This window comes from Marmota flaviventris, chromosome 10 (assembly GCF_047511675.1).
Source record: "Marmota flaviventris isolate mMarFla1 chromosome 10, mMarFla1.hap1, whole genome shotgun sequence".
Taxonomy (NCBI): domain Eukaryota; kingdom Metazoa; phylum Chordata; class Mammalia; order Rodentia; family Sciuridae; genus Marmota; species Marmota flaviventris.
This window is the reverse complement of record NC_092507.1, coordinates 15,467,528-15,488,527: the sequence shown is the minus strand read 5'-3', so window position 1 is coordinate 15,488,527 and position 21,000 is coordinate 15,467,528. Positions and strand designations below refer to the sequence as shown.

The following is a 21,000-nucleotide window of genomic DNA, read 5'->3' as shown; positions in this document are numbered from 1 at the left end:
TTCAGAGTCTTCATTTCATTATCTTCGAAGTAGAAGGGAAGGGAACTGGTTCTTGGGTCATTGAAGCAATCCAGTGTGGGAACTGGGGAGAGCCAGGCCCTGAGAGGAGGCCCTCCGCATGGGTGAGTGTCCCATAACTCCTCACAAACAGGAGCGGTGGTTTCTCCCACTGTCCCACTGAGGGCTGGGGAAGGTTCTAGATGGGCGCTGATAAGCAAGCACATTAACACACTGCAAATCCCACTGTGCATCAGTGTCCCCTGGAGAGCAGTTTCAAAAATAGTCTCCTAGGATGAGGGTGTAGCTCGCGGTAGAGTACATGCCTAGTACTGGAGACCCTGGGTTCCCTCCCCAGCACTGCCAAAAATGTGTGTGGGGGTGTGGGGGTTGCCTCCTGACGTTTTTTGTTGTGGTGGTGTTTGGTTGTGGGGGCTTTTGCAGCGGGGGGTAGGAAGTTCCTGGGGATTGAACCCAGGAGTGCTTTATCACTGGGCTAAATTCCCAGCCCTTTTTAATTTTTTATCTTGAGACAGGGTTTGACTAAGTTGCTGAGAGCCTCACTAGGTTGCTGAAGCTGGCCTTGAACATGTGATCCTCCTGCCTCTACCTCCCAAATTGCTGGGATTACAGTTGGGCACCACTGCACCTGGCCATAGCCTAACTTCTACCCCACATCTTAAGTCTGAATAATCTGGAGAAAGACCCTTCTTTTTAAAATGGTCTCCCCAGGAAAGTTGGATGTAGTCAGCCCAGTACTAGTCCCTCCACTCCTGAAACAGGATAAATCTTACCAAATCAGAACGAGTCCTCTTTGCCTCTGGCGCCCTCTTGTGGGCAATGGAGGTTCAAACATCTTTTTCTCCAAGTTTTCCATTGTCAACCAGAGTCCCCCTAACAAACAAGAAGGTAGGTGGGCCTTCACCTTCAGAATATGGCACAGACACTACTGCCAACTTACCTGGCTTTTTAAATTTTAGATTAAAAGTTTTCACTTAAACTTGTCTTCCAGACACAGCAGTATTCATCTGCAACCCAAGCTACCCAGGTGGCTGAGGCAGAAGGAGCCAAAGTTCAAGGCCAGCCTAGGCAATATAGCAAAGTAAAAAATAAGGGCAAGGGATGAAGCCCAGTGATAGAGCACCCCTGGGTTCAGTCCCCAAGGAAGGAAAGATTAATGCAGTGTGGAAAATCTGAGCCAGACGTGGTGGTGCACACCTATAATCCCAGTGGCTCAGGAGGCATGGGCAGAAGTTCAAAGCCAGCCTCAGCAAAAGTGAGGTACTAAGCAACTCAGTGAGACCCTGTCTCTAAATACAATACAATATAGAGCTGGGGCTGGGGCTCAGTGGTCATGTGCTCCTGAGTTCAATCCCCATTAACCTCCTTGCCCCGCCCCCAAAAAATACAATATGAAAAATCTGAAAACTTATTCATGAACTTTTCATACGCTGTACACTAAAATCATTGATCTGTCTTGCACTTTGAATGGATTTTTTACATAATCATGGCCTCATGCATTAGTCCTTTGGAAAATAGCGTTTTGCCAGGCATGGTAGCACACGCCTGCAATCGCAACAGCTGAGGAGGCTGAGGCAGGAGGATCATGAGTTCAAAGCCAGCCTCAGCAACTTAGCAAGGCTCTAAGCAACTCAGCAAGACCCTGTCTCTAAATACTATATAAAAAAGGGCTGGGGATGTGACTCAGTGGTTACACACCCCTGGGTTCAGTCCCCAGTACAAAAAAAAAAAAAAACAGAAAAGAAAAAAAAATCGTGGTTCCACTAAGATTTATAGATTTTCCACTCTCATATACTGCAGCCAAAAAAAAAAAAAAAAATCACATTAGTTAACATCATAGTTGACCTCCTGAGAAAAGTCTTAACGTACTGGGAAGCTATCAAATTCATGATGGTCAATACAAGTTTTCCAAAATTTTAATTTTTCTTTGAAACTTCATTTTTTTTGAAACCTCAGATTTTTATCATTGGTAATAAATGACAAAATGTGAATTATTTCCCCTGAGGTGCTAAGCTTCCTTTCTCATTTCCAAGAACATGTCTGCCTAGTTGCCCAAGTCCAAAATTCCATGGCTGGTCGGTCATCCGAAGAGGATGAGAGAGACCACTGGTCACACGGGATATTAAAGACTGGTACTTGGGAGTCGAGATTTAATGGAATTAATGATTAGGCTACTTTTTCCTGGGTGTTGACAACAAAAATGACCCCCTGGCTTGTTTTGGTTGGAGCACCTGCTGGGGAAGGAGAGGTGGCCACTAGGACTTGCCTGGCTCCCTGCCCAAGCGGCAGCAGTGTCATCCACGGTTGCTTTTGTACCATGATGCAGATCTCAACACGTGGCAGAGGCAAAGTGTCTTAATGTTATAATGAAAATAGTTTTGACATCATAAACCAGAGGATCTTGGGGACTGTCCACAGACCACACCTTAGAACGGCTGCTAGACACATTTCAAGCCTCAAAAATAACCTCAGTTCAATATCTGATGGTCCCCCTTGCTGTCTGTGAGCGCCTCGGCGTGGCACCCTCTGAGGTGACATCACTGATTTATAGACATTCAGGTGTTTTCTAGTTTCCCCCTCAGAAACAGTGCTGCCTGATGTCCTTGTGCTGACTTGGGCCTGGGGTCAAGCCCTCCGCTCTGCCCACCACCTGGGCTCTCAGGCACCTGTTGCTTGCAGGTGGAGCATGACCCCGCCCATGGTGAACGCTTACTACTCGCCCACCAAGAACGAGATCGTGTTTCCAGCTGGGATCCTGCAGGCGCCCTTCTACACCCGCTCCTCGCCCAAGTAGGCCATCTCTGGTGCTGGTGCCCCGACGGTTCCCCCGCCCCTCAGCCAGCCCTGTGTCTGCAGCTGACCCTGACAGCCATCTCACTGAGCCATCTGTGCCCCGGTGGCCCAGGTGGCCTAGGATTGCAGCGTCGTGGGTGCAGAGCGCAGCAGCCCCCATCCCCTGCCTTCCCTCCAGGGGTCTCTGGGGCCGAAAGCTCCTGCAACCGGGGAACGTGGCACAGTCGTGCAGTCAAGGTGGCTTAGAGCAGTTGCAGCCAGGGAGGTGGCGGGGTGAGGGCGCTGTCCTAGAAGCTAGACTCCCGGGAAGAGGTGCTGGCCCATTCCCAGGCTTCGTTTGCTTGAAAGTTTAACTGCTAGTCTGTGGGAGGGGACAGTGATCCTCTAGAGTGTCCAGCACGGTGCATGTCACCCACAGGGCACAGCTGGCTCCCTTAGACTGCCCAGCCTCCCACTGTCTCCAGGGCTGTGTCCCACAGAGTCCCCAAGGGACTCTGCTACATCTCAGGCCCAACAAGTGAGGGCCACATGGCAGGGCAGGAGCCAGAGGCCTTGCTCTCACTTTGCATCTCCCTCCAGGGCCTTAAACTTTGGTGGCATTGGTGTCGTCGTGGGCCATGAGCTGACTCACGCTTTTGATGATCAAGGTACAGGTTCCTTGGGGTCCCTCCAGACAGAGCCCATCAGCTTCTTAGCCCCTCTGCCTCTGCTCCCTGGGACTTAGCTTTGGAGAGAAGGACCAGAGTCTGAACCCTGGCTCGGCCGCTTGCCAAATGCTGTCAACTCGGCAAGTCACGTCATTCTCCAAGCCTCCGTCTCCTTATCTGCAAAATGGGTGCAACAGGTCCAGGTGGGGGTGGGGAGGATCGTGTGAAGGGTATAGTGAGCACCTTCTGCAGGATGCTGGGTGCTCGGTGCTCAGTGGGAGTCAGGAGTCAGAGACGTGGAAGTCACACCCTCCTCAGCAGCTAGTGTCCAGGGTCTTCCTCAACTGCCCCCTGCTCGGGGACAAGAAGGAAGTGGCAGAGACCCTGGAGACCAGGCCTGTCATGTGCTCCTGATTCTTCCAACTCCGCTGGCCCCTTGCTAGCCTCCATTCCTTGGGATCCGAGGCCCTTGGCCAGTGGAGATCCACCCCGCGCCTCGAGCCTTTGCACAGCCACTCAGCCGCCTGCCTGGCCACTTTCCCCCACCCTCTCCCACTTGGTCTGGGCCGTCCTCTGGCCCTCCGATGGGTATCCTGTCCCTGTGCAGGCTGGAGGGCTGAGGTCAGACAGAGGAATCCACTTCTCACTGGGAGGGAAGAAGAGCCATAGCAGGGACAGGTCCCAAGGTGCCACTCCTGCGCTCCGACCACAGGGCGGGAGTATGACAAGGACGGGAACCTCCGGCCCTGGTGGAAGAACTCCTCGGTGGAGGCCTTCAAGCAGCAGACGGAGTGCATGGTGGAGCAGTACAGCAGCTACAGCGTGAACGGGGAGCCGGTGAACGGCCGCCACACCCTCGGGGAGAACATTGCGGACAACGGGGGCCTCAAAGCGGCCTATCGGGTGGGTCTGCTCCCCCTGTGCACCTGTCCAGGTCCACGTCTGTCCAGATGCCTCATCAGTAGGTCAGCATAGAGACGCCTGGCAAGCTGCAAGAGTGCTGTGCCTCGGTTTCCTCATCTGTCGGGTGGGGGTGGGGAGGACGTGAGCACTGACTGTGGACGCAGAGCCTGAGCCGGGTGCCCAAGGCCTTCTGCTCGGAGACCACCTGCCTGAAAGACCCGGGAGAGAGCTAGGGTGGGGTCCACCTGCAGAGCCGGCCCCTTCTTACCTTTGTGGGGGAACCCACTGCCAGGTAGGGCAGCAGGGCCCAGGAGGACACTGAGCACAGAGCCAGTTCTGGGTTCCTATCCTAGTCTGGAGTAAGTCGCTACCATCTGAGCCCCTGATCTGCACCCTCAGGTGGCCGGAGGTGAAAGCAAGGGACTCAGACACAGGTCCCCGCCCGAGAGGCAGCCTGGCGACTCACCAAGGAAAAAGGGCCAGGGCCAGAGGGTAGTGGAAGGAGTGGGGAGCAAGGGCCTCTGTCGCTGAGAAAGGAGCTTGATTCTGTTCTGGTGACAGTGGGAGCCACTGCAGGGTCAAACAGGAGACATGATCTAAATCCTTCTTTAAGGCAGGTCTGCAAGCCCGCAGCCCGTGGGCAAATCCAGCCCCAGCCTGTCCCCGTAGGTTTGGGGGACCTGGCCACACTGTGTCCACAGGTTGCCTGTGGCTACTTTTGCACTCTGAGCGCAGAGGAGGATAGTTCAACAGGTAGCCCCAAAGCTGGAACGTCTACTCCAGCCCTCACAGAGGAGGTCTGCCAACACCTGCCCTAGACGGCTCGCTCGAGTTGCCACGTGAGGAGGGGACCAGGCTTGTGTCCTCAGTACCTCTGAGTCAGGGAGACCCGTTGGAAGCTGTTGTGAGGTTACCCAGGCAAGAGGCCATGTGTAACAGGGGGAAGGGTGAGGAGGGTCAGATTTGGGGTGTTTGGCTTGGCTGGAAGAGTTGGGGGGAACTCTGAGCCTGCGTAACTAGGAGGGTGGTGGTGCCATCCTATGGTGGCAGGTTTGGTGAGGGTACGTGTGTGTGACTTATTCCTTCTGTGCCATGCTGAGTTGGATGTGACCTTGGGTGTCCAGCTAAGGCAGTTGAATATCCAGATCAGGGAAGAGGCTGGCGCCAAAGTGCACATTGGAGAGCCATCAGCATTGTGTGGTGTTTTAGGCCTTGGGGTTGATTGCACTCCCCTTCAGGGTGGGAGCAGAGAAAGAGGAGGGATCCTCCAGGCTGAGCCAAGGCCCAGACCCCAGAAACCAGCCCCGGCCTGCACACTAGCCCCTCGCCCCTATGTCTTGGCTGCCCTCAACCTCTGGCCTTCTCTCCTCCCAGGCTTACCAGAACTGGGTAAAGAAGAATGGGGAGGAGCAGACCTTGCCCACGCTGGGTCTCACCAATGACCAGCTCTTCTTCCTGGGGTTTGCACAGGTGAGTTCATTAGGGGAATAGGTAAGGTCCCCTCCAATCACCAGCTCCCTAACTCATCAGACCATCTTCAGGTCATTAGCCTGTGAGGAGGTGAGCTTCCTGTCATTAGAGAGATTCAAGGAAGGGCCAAGAAAGAATACTAGTATCCTGTATGTGGTGGAGTAGGCCCCTCCTGCTTCTGGGGTTCTAGAAACTTCTTAACATAGCCAGACACGGTCATGCATGCCTATAATCCCAGCTCCTTGGGAAGCTAAGGCAGGAGGGTCACAAGTTCGAGGTCAGCCTCAGCAACTTAGCAAGACCTTGCCTCAAAATAGAAAATGAAAAGGGTTGGGGATGTAGCTCAGTGAGAGAGCAGCCCTGGGTTCAGTCCCCAGAACCGGGGGAGAAAAACATCAAGACCCACCAGGTTGGCACTTGAGTTGGCCTTTAGTTGTTTCCCAGAGCTGCCTCTCGAGAGTGTCCTGCCCAGGAAATATGAGATCTAGACTAAATCTAAGATTTGTAAAGTGGAGTTTAGGCAGAATCCCAGCCTAGTACATCGGCATCAGACAGAGGCCCGGCTCTGGCTGAAGAGACACAGCTTGGTGACACCTGTGTCAGAGAGGGGCACGGGCGCACACCAGCCTCCCCTCCGACCCACCCACGGGCCTTCCTGACTCCTTGGGGTGTGAGGAGGTGAGGGCTCATTCCACCCCTGCAGTGGTGGGGCCAGTCTGGCGGCCTCAGGGCCCCACAGTGACCCCAGCTTCTCCCCCTTGTTCCCTCAAAGGTCTGGTGCTCTGTCCGTACGCCCGAGAGCTCCCACGAAGGCCTCATCACCGACCCCCACAGCCCCTCTCGCTTCAGGGTCATCGGCTCCCTCTCCAATTCCAAAGAGTTCTCAGAACACTTCCACTGCCCCCTTGGGTCCCCCATGAACCCTCATCACAAATGTGAAGTCTGGTAAAGGGCAGAGCACAGAGAGCCAAGACGGAAGAGAGGAAGGGGCTGAGGACGAGCCCCCAGGGGAGGCTGCCGAGTCCGCCCCTCCTTCCAGCCCCTTGGCCGCCCAGGGCCCCTTCCCCGAACTGGAGGGTTTGCAGCCGGCACTGGGCCGGGTGGGGGTCCTCTGCATACCCGAGTTGCTCCCCTGTGCAGACCGGCGTCCCAGCGTGCACCAGCTCCAGTGGGCATTCGGGTATCGGGCTGGTGGCTCACCAGGCCTGGGCCCCACAGCAACAAGGGCCGGGGGACACAGCCCCCTTGCCCACATCCAGCACCACATAGACCACAATTACCACTGTGTCAAATGCTTTAAGATATATTTTTTGGGGAAACTATTTTTTAAACATTGTGGAATACACTGGAAATCTTCAGGGAAAAATGCATTTAAAACACTTTTTTTTTTTTTGAGGGAAGGATTGTTATATTTATTATGTTTTCTTTTTTTTTTTCCTAAATAACCTGTGGACAAAGGAAGCCCCACTGATTTACCCCCTCACTGCAAGGCTGGGCTGAGTCAGGGACACTCACACACCTGTCCCAGGCCACTAAGCAAATCCTCTGACTGTGGTTACTACTGCATGGTCACCCACAGACAGGAAATGTGGGAGCCAGGCAGAGGCCCAGTTCATGGCCAGCTGCTCTCAGCTTGCTGCCCCTGCCCCCAGAGTTCAACCATGGAAACCCCAGCAAGGAAGATCTCATCCCCACAGTCACAGCAGGGGACTGATGGCTATGGCAGATGAAGCCAGGTCTGAGGGCACCCAAGCACCCTGGATCTGGAGCACAGGAGCCCTCCAGCACCAGATGCACGCAGCTGCCCATAGACCCTCTCTTTTGGTCCTTCCTCTTCGGGTCACCCCTGGGACCTGTTGCTTCTCTGTAGCAACCCCCGACCCCAGCCATTCTGGGCTCTGCCTTGCAGGATCCCTCTCCCCCAAGGGAAGGAGGAAAGAGAATGCCGTTCTTGTCTGCAGAAGGGTCCAGATCCTCCCCTGAGCTCCGTCCTCAGCCCCCAGCCTGGTCAGCTTCCAGACCAGTTCTCTAGTGCCTTATCTGAGGCTGCGGCCTGGGCCGTGCTGAGGAGATGACCCCTGCCCCAGCAGCCCCTGGCCTCCTCAGTGGAGCCCCCAAGTGTCCTGATTGGAACCCAAGGCCATACTCCCACTCCTGATGCTCACAGGGCCACCCCTCAGCCCCCAGGAGCTCTGGCCTGCAGGTCTGTGGCTCTGGGTAGTAGAAGTTAGATGCCGCTGCCCTTGCCCTGGGCTCCAGCCATCAAGGCCCCCTGGTTTAGATCAGGACGGCCCCTGCAGGTGGACAGGCTCCCCTCCTTAGACAGGAGGCTAAGGGAAGGGTTCCTCAGCCCAGTCTGGCCCGTGGAGTCAAGAGACCAAGAAGGTCACCCCTTCCTAGAGGCCACAGCTCCTCCCAACAGCGGATGCTCAGGCTCCACCAGGTAGGTGGACCCGACTGCAGCCGCACAGCAGCCCCCGTGAGAGACCAGGCCCTGCCCCATGGCACGCCCCTTACCGAGGAAGCCTTGTCCAAGAGGCGCAGACAGCTCAGCCTTGCCCTGTGAGCTCGGGTCAGCAGGAGGCTTGCGAGTGGGCTCCAGGTGAGGCCCCTGTTCCTCACAAACAAGTTCAAGGCCTGGGAGCTCTTTGGGAGAAAGATAAGAAGGAACCAGGGAAGGAGCTAGAGCCAGCCACCTGGGAGGTGGGCCTTTTCCATATGCGCCTCCTGGTGCCTCGCTGCCCCACCCTCCTGCCTTCCCCAGGGAAGGGTGGTCCAGGAAACTGTCAGCACCACCAGCCAGAAGCAATTGTCTGGGGCTGGTGTCTAGCCAGAGGGAACGGAGATGGCACTCCCTGTCAGGATGTGCGGGGGCAGGGGGAGAAGCCCAGGCAGAGGCAGCGTCCCCACTCCCATTGCCCCTCCACAGTGTCAAGGCCAAGGGGAGATGGGCAGCTGCACTCCCAAGACCAGGGGAGCCACAGGGCTTGCTTCTCTGTGGGCACATGGGTGTGGGGTTTGGAGGTGGGAATCTGTTTTTTGTATCATGTTTCGTGCTACTGTAGTTTTGTGTGGCACTATTGTAATTAAAATAAAGTACTTGTATCGAGAGCCACTTGTGTCCGAGTGTCCTTCCAGGGTGCTGTGCATCCTTTGGAACCACAAGAAAGCCCCAGCCAGCCCAGAGCGGCCCACCCTAGCCTCACTAGGAAGAGGCTTTGGACCCTGAGGAACGGCTGGGGCTTCCTCCTGCCAGCCCCCACCTAGCCAGCCGGGCTTCATGGGCAGACTTGTGTGTGCCCCCTACCCGTGAGAATGATGCATCTCATGGCCTGGGCCCAAGGGGCTCCCTGGTCAACGTCATGTTTCCGTTATCTCAGAGCAAAAGAGTTTCTGGATCTCAGATACTTGGGCAGGGCAGGCAGGAAGTTCAAAGAGGACCAAAAAACAGCCTCCCCTGGCTTTTACATATGTTCTTCCTGCTGCCTGGAATGTTCTGACTTCCCCACCTGGTGAACTCCTACCATCCTTCAGTGCCCCACTCACCATCACCTCCTCTAGGAAGCTTCAGGTCTGCATGGGGGGGGGGGCTCACACAGACTTTCCTCTCCTTCCAGAGGGTATTAGTTTACTAGGGCTGTTGTAACTAAGTACCACAAACATGGTGGCCTACACGACTGATTGAGGTGTTGGCCTCCCAAGTCTCTGGGTTACGGGTGTGGGTCACCAAGCCCAGCCTGACTCTACCTGTCTTTAAAAGGAGTAGGTCATTTCTCTTGGACTCTGCTTCTCTGGCTATAAGACCTACAATGTACTCTCTTCTTCTGTCTTGGTAACCATCAGATATGGGCGACAGTGAGGATGCCAGAGAGGGTGATATGCTTTGAGCTCAGATTGTCCCCACGAGGTGCGAAGGGGCCTGTAAGGCCCATAGGCACCAGCGTCTCTCCCCGGGGGCAGCTGGGAGAGCCCCCACCCCTCCACCTCTTGTCCTCAGGAGAGCAGCTTGTTTAAAGAGAAGGTCCCTCCCTGTCACTGGCTCCCACCTCTTGTGTTTGACCCTGTTTTGTCCTGTTTGTTTTGTCTGGGGCAGTGCCAGGGATTAACCAGGCCTCAGGCTGTAAGCCACCACTGAGCCACACCCCAGGCCTCCAGCTTCTTTCTGGAGCCCAAACAGGCCAAGCCCTTTCCCGCTGAGGCTCTGGGTCCCTTTTGTCCTTCAGGCTGGAATGTTCTCTGCACAGAGGGCACACCCCTCCCCAGCAGGATGGATGGGTGAATTCTGTTTAGACCCGCCAGGAGTCACGTGCCTATTGGAGTGCAGCCATGTGCAAGAAGAGTTCTCACCCCGCCTCCCCTGGAGCTCACAGTTTGTGGGACAGAGAATTTCTCAGCCCTGATGCTCAGAGGAGGTGTCATTCGGGGACACTGGGTTGCAGGGCAGGAAGTGGCTGAGCTGGGTTCTGAACACAGGCCACTCGCAATGAGCCGCTTTGGAAAACGTGAGAAGCCTCTAGAAACAGAAAGCCCCAGGGATGCCATGTGTGCAGAACACACACGCGCGTACACACACACACACACACACACACACACGCATGAAGGCACAGGATGGAGGAGCTGGCTGCTGCCCACCCTTTTCCCAAGAAGAGAGACCTAGCTTTTAGCCACCCTTCCCCCAGCCCTGGGCCTGCAGATGCCCTCCCTCCAGACAGGCCACCTCCCAGGGACTAAGAACAGGCTCCTTCCTCCCTGGGCTGGGGTCCCAGTGCCCCTTGCCCACCCCCATCCTCCTAGATCCTCGCCCAACCTTGTTCCCCTCCCAAGCAGGACTTGAAACCCCAGCCTGGCCCTTCAGACTTCACCCAACACATGTGGAAACACACAGGATGTAACTTGGGAACAGCTGGAAAAAGTAAGCAATCTGTAACAATCGTGTAAGCAGAAGGGCCTGCAGAGGCCTCTGAAAGGGTTAGGACAGACTTTAAACTTGTAAAGAATTTGGTCCACTGAAGAGCCCAACCAGAACTTGGAAAACCTCAGAAGAGAAAACTGAGAAACTTTACCAAAGACCGTCAGAGAATCCCCTTGAGCACCCTGGCAGTGGGTGGAAAAGTCCGATGCAATATTCAATGCCAGCTCTCCCCAAATTAATGTATGATTTCAGCGTACTCTCAGCCAAAATCCCAAGATAATTTTGCATAGAATTTGATGAGCTGATTCACATGAAAGGGAAAAAGCACAATCAGGACAATTCTGAAAAAAATTGAAACAACGAAGGAGCTATATTCCATATGTAAATATTTATAAAGCAATGGTAAATGAGAGCTGCTGTAGGTTAGGAACAGGTATCAAATTGGAATAGACTAGAAGCCAGAGACAACCCTGCGCATATATAGGAATTAGTGTAAGATAGAGGAAGCACTTCGTGAGTGGAGAAATGAACCATTTAATAAATGGTGCTGGGAGACCCATTTGAGAAAAACTGAATTTAGATGGAATTCCCTCCTACTGTGTACATCAGTAAGTTCTCTATGCATTAGATAAAATATAACAATCTGTTTATAACTTTAGATTAGAAAAGCCACCTTTTTTTAGCATTTATTTTTGTTGTAATTGGACACACAATACCTGTATTTCTTTTTTAAAAAATTTAAAATACCTTTATTTTTAATTTTTTTATTTTTATATGGTGCTGAGGATCGAACCCAGGGCCTGGCACGTGCTGGGTGAGCGCTCCACCCCTGAGCCACACCCCAGTCCCCCTTTATTTCTTTCATGTGGTGCTGAGGATGGAACCCAGGGCCTCCCATGAGCTAGGCAAGCGCTGTACCACTGAGCCACAACCTCATACCAGCAAAGCCACCTTTTAAAAACCACAAAAAGAAAAACATAAAGAAGATAAACACATTTGGCAATACCGAAATTTCGTTCTTTTATAAACCAAGGAGGAGCTCAGCGGTAGAGCGCCTGCCTGGCACGCTGAAGGTGCTGGACTCAACCCCCAGAATCACCAAAAAAAGAAAGGAAAAGAGAAATTCAGAAATAAATGAAAATAAGGAAAAATTCCCCCCTCCTCTGACCACCATTCACAAAGGAGGGTGGCTTAAAACGGGAATTCTCCTCAAGAAATGGGCTGGGAGAGGGCCAATCACAGTCCCCAAAACACCGGTACAGACAGGGAGGTGGACCCGGGGTGTGGCTCAGTCCTAGAACGCTTGCCTAGCATTCTGGAGGCCCTGGGTTCAATCCCCATTTCCCCCCAAAAGGAGGTGTTTAGACACCCACAAACATGTTCCTAACAGAATAAGGGAGAAATGCTCGTTTCTGCAGCTGGTCCTGTGACAGAGCTGGGATGGAACCTAGGGATGCTCTTCCACTAAGGTACAACCCCAGGCCCTTTGCCCTTTGTTATTACGTATTTTGAGACAGGATCTTGGCAAGTTGCCGAGGCTGACCTCGAACCTGAGATTCTCTGAGTCTAGGATCATAGACAGGACCCCGCCACCAAGAGCTGCTTTTCATCACTCCCTTCCTTCACTCTCCAGTTCAGATTTCCTTTTCTGTCAGCAAATGCCTTATCTGCTGTAGCTCTCGGCCACGTGGGGTGACCCAGCCCTTCATTCCTGGAAGGTCTGGGCCATCACAGGGCTGGATGCATTCGGCTGTGGTGGTTTTCCTTTGACTTAATCACAGGACGTGGGCCTAAGAGAAGCTCTGGATGGGTGCAGTGGCACACACCTGTGATCCCAGCAGCTCGGGAGGCTGAGGCAGGAGGATCACAAGGTCAAGGCCAGTCTCAGCAATGTAGCAAGACCCTGTCTCAAAATAAAAAATATATAAAGGGCTGGGGCTGGGTGCAGTGGCACATGCCTGTGATCCCAGCAGCTCGGGAGGCTGAGGCAGGAAGAACGCAAGTTCAAAGCCAGCCTCAGCAATTTAGCACTAAGCAACTCAGTGAGACCCTGTCTCTAATAAAATACAAAACAGGACTGGGGATGTGGCTCAGTGGTCGAGTGCCCCTGAGTTCAATCCCCAGTACCCAAAAGAAAAGAAAAATTAAACTTAATAATAATTTAATTATTTAAATGCTCATTTAAGTGTGTTCCATATACATGTGTTCAATTTTTTTATGATTCTAAACAGACTGATTTTTCAGAAATTCTTTTTAATTTTAAATTATCTTTACATCTAGAATCAAGTGAAACATATTTTAAATACTGGACTTAGTTTTCTTCCATCCTATGGGGCTTCATGAAGCAAGAAGTTAATCTAGTTAAAATAAGTAAATAGTAAAAAGAGTAGTTTGCTGGTCTGGCACAGTGGCACAAGCCTATAATCCCAGCAACTTGGGAGGCTGAGGCAGGAGGATAGCAGGTTCAAGGCCAGCCTGGGCAAGTTAGTGAGACCTTGTCTCAAAATAAAAAAAATAAAAAGAGCTGGGAATGTGGCTCAGTGGTAAAGCACCGCTGGGATCCATCTGCAGTATACATTAAAAAAATAATAATAATATTTTTGCTATATTCAAATATTTTTGCTATATTCAGCATTCAATCCCTGCTTCTTTTTTAAGCAGGGATTGAACCCACGGTTTCACATATGCCAGGCAATCACTGTTCCACAAAGCAACATCCACATCCCTCTTATTAAATTTTTGATTGCACAAAAAAGATAAGGATTAAAACTTGTCATGGGATTGTGGCTCAATGGTAGAGCGCTCGCTTAGCACGGGCAGGACCCGGGTTCGATTCTCAGCACAACAATAAATAAATAAATAAATAAATAAATAAATAAAGGCATTGTGTTGTGTCCATCTTAAAAAAAAAAAAAAAAAAAAAACTTGCCATGCCATTGAAACGGGCCGTTTGGGAATTCAAGTTTTGTCTTCTTTCTCTCCTGATTCCTACAAAGATCCTATATCAGCTTAATTTTTGTTTGAGTGTTAGTATGGGTTACTCCATTTTGATTTTCAGTCTAGTGTGTTAGGGCCTAGAGCATAAATTAGCCAAAAGAGCCACCACTTAAAACTGTTATCCGACCCATTTTTATTTGTATGGAGGATTTAACCCAGAGGCCCTTTACCACTGAGCTTTATCCCCAGTCCTTTTTATTTTTTATTTTTAAACAAGGTCTTAACATGTTGCTATGGTCTTGCTAAATTCAAGTGTTGAGGCCGGCCTCCAACTTGCAATCCTCCTGCTTCAGCCTCCCCAGTTTCTAGGATTACAGGCGTGTACCACCATGCCTGACTGTTATCTAACATTCTTTAAAATGTCATTGTTCCTTAGACGATGCTTTTATAGGATAAAAGGCCCTCGTGCTGTCTGGGGCTCAGCGTTGCCTGGGAAATGCCCCTGACACTGAAAAGACTCTAAGTGGTGGCAGCCATGATGATAGGGATCCATGCTTTGACCCGCATTTCTTGCTCCCAAACCTCCTTCCACCCTCTGCGGCTTCAGACATGGAAAATCGGCCTTCCGAGGGCTGGTGGTCAAAGCTGCTCTCTGGCTTCAGGCCCCAGCTCATATTTGTTAACAATCTTCTTAAGCCAGTTTGCTGAGCGGATCCCCTGGAAATACCCTTTACCTTCTCCCCCTCCACCCACACCAGCCCCTCCCCGTCAGGAGCACACTGAGAGTCCCTATCAGCACAGCTCAGCGAGCATCTGCTGAGGCCCAGGCACCTGGATTTCGGCACCTGCCGTGTTCCCAGAGCTGGGGCCAGAGGTGGTCAAAACCGGCTCAGGAACTAGGACAGAAAAAAGAAAAGCCCAGGGTCAGGCAGGAGGCCCTAGTGGATCTAGGAAGTCATCTCAACCTGGTAAGTGACCCGCCCTCTCCAGGGCTGGGCAAGATCAAGCAAGGTGGGGGGCGGGGGAGCCCTGGGGCAAGAAAGGCCTGGCATATTCTGGAGCTACTTTTGTCCCTGGGCGGTGCATTGAGAGGTGACAGGCCTCTGCAAGGTCTCAGAGGCCATGGGAAAGGGCTTGGATTTGTTCCAAGAGTAACGGAAACACCTAGAGGGATTGGAGGCTTCTCAGCAGGAAGCGTCGGATCCAGCTGTTGAGGTCCACCTGGCGCCTGGTTTTGTTTTATTGTTTTTTGTAGAACTGGGACCAAAGCCCAGGGCCTTGCAGGGCTGGGTGAGCACTATGCACCTGTTCCTCCTAAACTCGGCCCCAGCCCCACCAGTTCTTTGAAGCCAAGATGAGACTTTGGCTTGGATTAGGACTTGGGACGTTCCAGCTGTCCAGGGCGGTACGACACACCTGAGCTGGGCCGTGTAGATCTGGAACCGTTGCTCCGTGTTCCTGGCTCAAGAATTTGAGAGGCACATCAGGAACAATGTCTCTGCTCCCACGTGTAGGACCTCCCCTCAGGAGGTCTCTTTTTGGTACTGAGGTGAACCCAGGGGTGCTTTACGACTGAGCTGCACCCCCCAGTCCTTGTTTATTTATTTATTTATTGAGACAGGGTTTTGCTAAGTTGCTAAGGCTGACCTCCAACCTGTGTTCCTCCTGCCTCAGCCTCCTGAGTTGCTGGTATGTACCTCAGCACCCTCCGGTCCTCTTCTGTATATGGCCTGTTGCCCACCAGGGCCTCCTTCTCAACCTGGTGGTCTCGGGAGGGCTGAGCTTCCTACATGACAGTGGCTCCCAAGGGGCAGGAAGCACAGCCTGCCAGGTGTGTTAGGCTCCTCCCCAGGGCCCAGGTTGACATCCTCCTGCGTATTCTATTCCTCGGAGCAGGGCTGTAGCTCAGTGGTAAAGTGCCCGGCTCAATCCCTTATACCAGGCTCAATCCCTTATACCAGGCTCAAAATTAAAAGATAAAAGGAGGGCTGAGTGTGGTGGCACACGCCTGTGATCCCAGTGACCCAGGAGACCGACACAGGAGTATCTCAAGTTCAAGGACAGCCTCAGCAATTTAGTCAGACCCAGTCTCCCAATAAAAGCAAAAGGGCTGGGGATGGGGCTCAGTGGTAGAGACTCCCTGGGTTCAATACCCAGTACCAAAAAAAAAAAAAAGTCAATATCCTGTGGATACCAGGGGACCGCTGAAAATCTTCCTGCCCGTCCAACCCAGAGCTCTTAGTCTGGGTCTCACTGTGCACATGGCTTCTCTTGTGAGCACCAGTGTCTCTGAGCAAAGAATGACCAGTTGGTCCAGTCTGGCATGGAGATTTGAAAACTGTATGGAAAGTACTTGGCACACGTGCTAAGAGCTCACCGGGTCATCAGGAGCCTGATTCTCCATCCTCTCCAAGGCTGGGAACACCCCAGGACACATCTGTAGTCAATTTCCTTGAAGAAGCCCAGGGTACCCAAGTGCAGAGTCCAGGACCCTGCCCCCACTCCAGATGGACTTTAACACTGGGCCCAGGGACCCTGCTGCCTTGCCACCCAAGGCTAAGGGTGCTCTTACAGACCGGGAGCTCATTACTGATCATTGGTGGCCAGTCCCTCCCTCCCCCAGGAAATTCAGCCACTCACTTCCAATGGTTAGAAATACTCAGACTCAACCTGCACCACCTTGTGGGCCAGCAGGGGGAGGTGCTGGAGATGGATCCCGGCCTCCTGCATGCTAGGCAGGTCTGGACCTGAATACACCTGCAGCCCAGAGCTCTCCTCTGCTATTTGCTGGTTCTATTCTAATTCGTCTTGTGTCAATGTTGCCTTTTCTTTCCTTTTGAAGGGCTGGGGCTCAGATCCAAGGCCTCACGCCTGCTGGGCGGGAGCTCTGCCTCTAGGCCACACCCCTGGTCCTTGTTTCCATTTCCAGGCTGAACAATGCAAGCTCCTTGGCACTTGCTCTCTTCTGCTTTTATTTATTTTTAAACTGGGGGGAGGGGGCTGGAATGACCCCAGGGTCTTGGGAGTGGAGCTACATCTGTCTGCTGTTTTCGTGTTTTCCAGTAGTGAACATCTGCCCGTTCGTTCTGTTGGGACCTGCTTGGGAATGGACACACTGGGCAGTGCCTGGGGCCGGGCCTGGCCTGGGCGTGGCTGCTGGTTCTGTGAAAAATGAAGGATCGCAGGGCTGGCGTGAGGTAGCCGGAGCCGGGACGGCAGCGCCAATCCTTCCTTGGTTACACATAGCTGTCCAGCAGAAGGTTATGTCATTGACTAATCAGGAGTGAGATGGGACACAGATGGGCCTCTCCACGGCAGGAAGCACATCTTCTCACTATTAGAAGTGCTCTAGTCTGATGTGGCACACGCCCGTAATCCCAGCCACTCAGGAGGCTAAGGCAGGAGGATCGCAAGTTCGAGGCTAGCCTCAGCAACTTGGTGAGCCCCTGTCTCAAAAATATAAAAATAAAAAGGATTGGGGATGTGGCTTAATGTAGCACCCCAGGATTTAGTCCTTAGTACGTCTCCAAAAGGAAAAAAGAAATGAAATGTTCTAGGGAATCAGCACATGGGCTCTGGAGTCGGAAGTCCTGGGTTCAGGTCTTGCCTCTGCCCTCATTTACTGCATAACTGCTGGTGGTTGTTTTGACTGGAATGGATTTGTTGGAGAGAGAAGCTTCGGAGAAAACGCAGTTGAGGTGGTAAATCCCAGTCCCTGTAACCATCAAAATAAATTGTCGCCATTTCGAGTGTATAGGTGAATAGGGTACACAGAATGGAGTAAACCTGAATTTAACACTAATATTAAGTGGTAATGGGAATGCACAAACTTGCAGATTTTATTTCAACAAACGTAAATTGTGAACCAAGTGATCGGCATCCTCAAAATCAGAATGCCATGTTCTCTTGAGTGTCCTGCTAGGAACATGTGGTCCCAAATTGTAGTTTATATTAAGGTCAAATTCAGGATCCAGGGAGTGGCCACATTTTAATTCTAAAACACAAGGAGACAAACTGATTTTTATGAGTGTAGGCAAATGACTATTTGAGGCAGTCTGCATGGTTGAGAGTGGATCGATGAGTGGTGGCTGGATGCAGGAGTCTAGAGGTCGGACAAACCAAAGCTTGCAGAGGGAGATTGCAAAGGGTTGAGCGAAGAGGAAGACCCTTGGGTTTCAGGGCTGTCCTGGATCTCTGCAAAGCCTCTTGTGGAGGTCATGGGTTTCCTCTGCGGGGTGCTCCTCTGCTCAAAGCACCTGGAGAGTGCAGAGCCCCCTGGCCGCTCTCCAGTCTGCATTAGGCAACATCAAGACCCTAATGTCCACCTCAGCAAGACGCAGGGCTCTAGTGTCAGATGTCATATCAGCTGTGGTCCAGCCTCTGAACAGAAGGAAAAGAAGCCACCAACAGCACACACCTGTCACCCAGGGCAGCTGATGGCCAGGGTGGCTCAGGCATGATCACGTCCCAGATGTGACGTCCGCCCCCAGGATGAGGCGTGGCTTTCTGCAAGAGTCACAGAAGCAGTCCTGCAGGAGGGCTTACCTCTGGGGCTTGCTGGGCTCAGAGAAGGTGCCTCCAAAACACGGTGGGGTTTTTGGCGTGTCAGGCTCATGACCTAGAAGAAAGCTGGTGGCTTCTGCCCACCCAAGCACAGGGAACCCCCGGAGTTCCCTGATCTATGCGAAGAGGAGGCTGCAAAAGGGATTGGGGCCTCCTCCACCCCCACCTTGAAATCCCCTTATCTAACTCAGGAAAGAAGGCTGGAGGTCGCTGCCTCTAGACAGATGTCCCTTACAAGATAGTGTCTGTCCCTGGGGCTCATTCAGATTCTAAAGAGGATGTAGCCCAGTGGTCAGACCTACTGGGTTCCATCCCCAGCGTGTGTATATACACACACACACACACACACACACACACACACACAATTCTGGAACTATTCATTACCCAAATAATCATTTATATGCCCTCAAAATTGCCAATATTCTACATTATCTTCCTGCTATATAGAAAAAGTGACATATAAGTTTGGCCAGGCACAGGGGTGCACGCCAGTAATCCCAGTATCATGGGAGGCTGAGGCAGGAGGATCGTGAGTTCAAAGCCAGCCTCAGCAAAAGCAAGACACTAAGCCACTCAGTGAGACCCTGTCTCTAAATAAAATACAAAATAGGGCTGGGGATGGGGCCCAGTGGTTGAATGCCCCTGAGTTTAATCCCCGGTACAAAAAAAAAAAGCTAGCAGTTTTTCAACAAGGCCTGGTGGCACACACATATAATTCCAGTTACTCAAGAGGCTGAGGCAGAAGCATCACAAGTTCATGGCCGGCCTTAGTAATTTAGCAAGACCCTGTCTCAAAATAAATTAAAAGGGCTGGAGATGTGGCTCAGTGGTAGAGCACCCCTAGGTTCAATCCCTGGTACCAAAATTTTTTTTTAAATAGCAGTTTTTTTTTTATCACCCAGTAAATGGGTCAGAGCAACACATCCAAATGAAGAATATGATATCTTTCAAGTGCAGAGGTGCCCACTAGGTGCCATGCTGCTTTCTTGGACGTAGGGGTACCAGATGGAGCAACTGTAGAAGGATATCTCAGCATACCCACACTGCTGGACCCCTAGATATTTTGCTGAGGTAGAAGGCTCTGAATTCCAGCTGGATTTACTCCCCCCACCCCTCACATGCACATGGATCACAGTCACCACTTCAGCGTGACGACGTCCATGTAATGGGCCAGTGTGGTATCTCGTGGAAGAGGAAGGTCATCGAGATCTCTGTGAACTAAGTTGGGACGTTGGCCTAGAGAGTTGATACACTCCTGAGGCAGGACAATGAAGGTGTCTTGCTGTCCTTTCCAGATCTAAGAAAGTCCCTTGTGATGGCCATGATGGACAGGGAAGGGGAAGGAAGGCAAGTTGCAGATCAGTAGCTGCGTGCCAGAATTAGGGATTGTGGTGTGTCATTTGATGGTGTGGGATGGAGGTGAGCATGTCACATGGTGGCTTACGATGGGTGTGAGTGTGTCACATGATGGTTTGGGACTGTGGGACCAGGTCATGACACCGTATCTAGATGGTGGCTGCAATAGAGTCACTGACCTTATAATAACCCACACTCATCCCCCCTGAGCCTTCTGCACAGACCCAACAGACGGGCTGGGATGTGGTGGGAATCACCACTCCTGCGTCTTTCAAGTCCTGACGGTGACAGTGACCTCTGAAATCCCTCTGGAAATGCACAGTGCTTTTGGTTTGTGAATTTTTAAGATAGAGGTGTTCTAGTGGCTTCCACTTGGCCTTTCGTACCACCTGGAAGGAAATGACTGTTCTATGTCTCGGGTCAGAAAACCATGGGCCGGGGTTCTGCCAGTGGCTGCGTGCATCCCTTCCACGTGCATTCCGGAACTGGGGAAATCACCCAGGTGGATCTGAGCACCCGCTGGGCTGGCCAGCAGAGGAGCGCAGTCATTGTCACCTGACCTCCACGGCCCTGGCACGGGTGGTGGAGCACAGTGGCTTTGAGGGTCAGTTCAGAGCTGGTTTCCAGGAGCCCCTGGAGAGTCTGATGGTTTCCTTTTCCCCAATACACAGTCCTAGGTCCCCGGGGAGAAACCAAGAGAAAGAGGAAGGGTGTAAGTGTCGGGCAACGTAGCAGAGTCCTTCCTGGGGGACCTACCCTCTCCTGCCTTTCGGGGGCTGCTGGGTCTCTGAGTCTGTAATTGGCCCCAGCCTGGGAATGACTCAGAGGCCGTGGCTCCCCGTTCTGGGGAGTCAAGTTAGACCTGGGTTCGCTCGGCCTAGAACTCTTCCTGCCCATACAGGTCAAGTAAGAAGTTGGCCGGCTGCTGACGGCTGTCTTCTCTGGGGATGCTGCAGCCAGCCGGCCAGTGCTGGGGCTCTGAAGGCCAACCATTCTGACCTCGGCCCCACCTCTGCTGTCCTTTACAGTCTCTGTGTGTCCCTCATCTTTGGCAAGTCAAGGGCTACTGCTTGACCCCTGCCAGCCCATGATTCCACAGTCTTATTGGATTTAGGGATCACAGCTCCACGGGAATCCAGGAATTCCCCCCGTAAATTCTGAACTACAGAGAAGAGCCAGGGCTCCGGGAAGCTGCCGGGACTCCTTTCACAAATGTTTTCATCCCAGGGCTGGAAGGTGGGTCCTCCAACCTGGCCTGGTCGGGGAGTCCGTCTTCCATGATCAAGCCACCATTCAACACTCAGCCTCCGGGTCTCTTCCTCGGCTGTATTCCCAGAACCAAAAACAAACAAACAAACAAACAAAAATTTGTTTTTGATTTTGTTTGAGTTGGCCATGGTT

General features: G+C 52.3%; 1 protein-coding gene across 2 annotated transcripts in view; it reads left to right on the top strand.

Annotated features, from left to right (window-relative positions):
• Ece1 (endothelin converting enzyme 1) overlaps window positions 1-8,942 on the top strand; it is a 94,988-nt gene extending 86,046 nt beyond the window's left edge. For both annotated transcript variants that reach the window (XM_071617443.1, XM_027937278.2), the window contains exons 15-19: window positions 2,698-2,808; window positions 3,391-3,458; window positions 4,171-4,361; window positions 5,736-5,831; window positions 6,604-8,942. In XM_071617443.1, coding sequence (XP_071473544.1) covers window positions 2,698-2,808; window positions 3,391-3,458; window positions 4,171-4,361; window positions 5,736-5,831; window positions 6,604-6,780 — 643 coding nt within the window. In that variant the 3' untranslated portion in view covers window positions 6,781-8,942. The remainder of the gene's footprint in view (window positions 1-2,697; window positions 2,809-3,390; window positions 3,459-4,170; window positions 4,362-5,735; window positions 5,832-6,603) is intronic.
• Window positions 8,943-21,000: the final 12,058 nt, after the last annotated feature.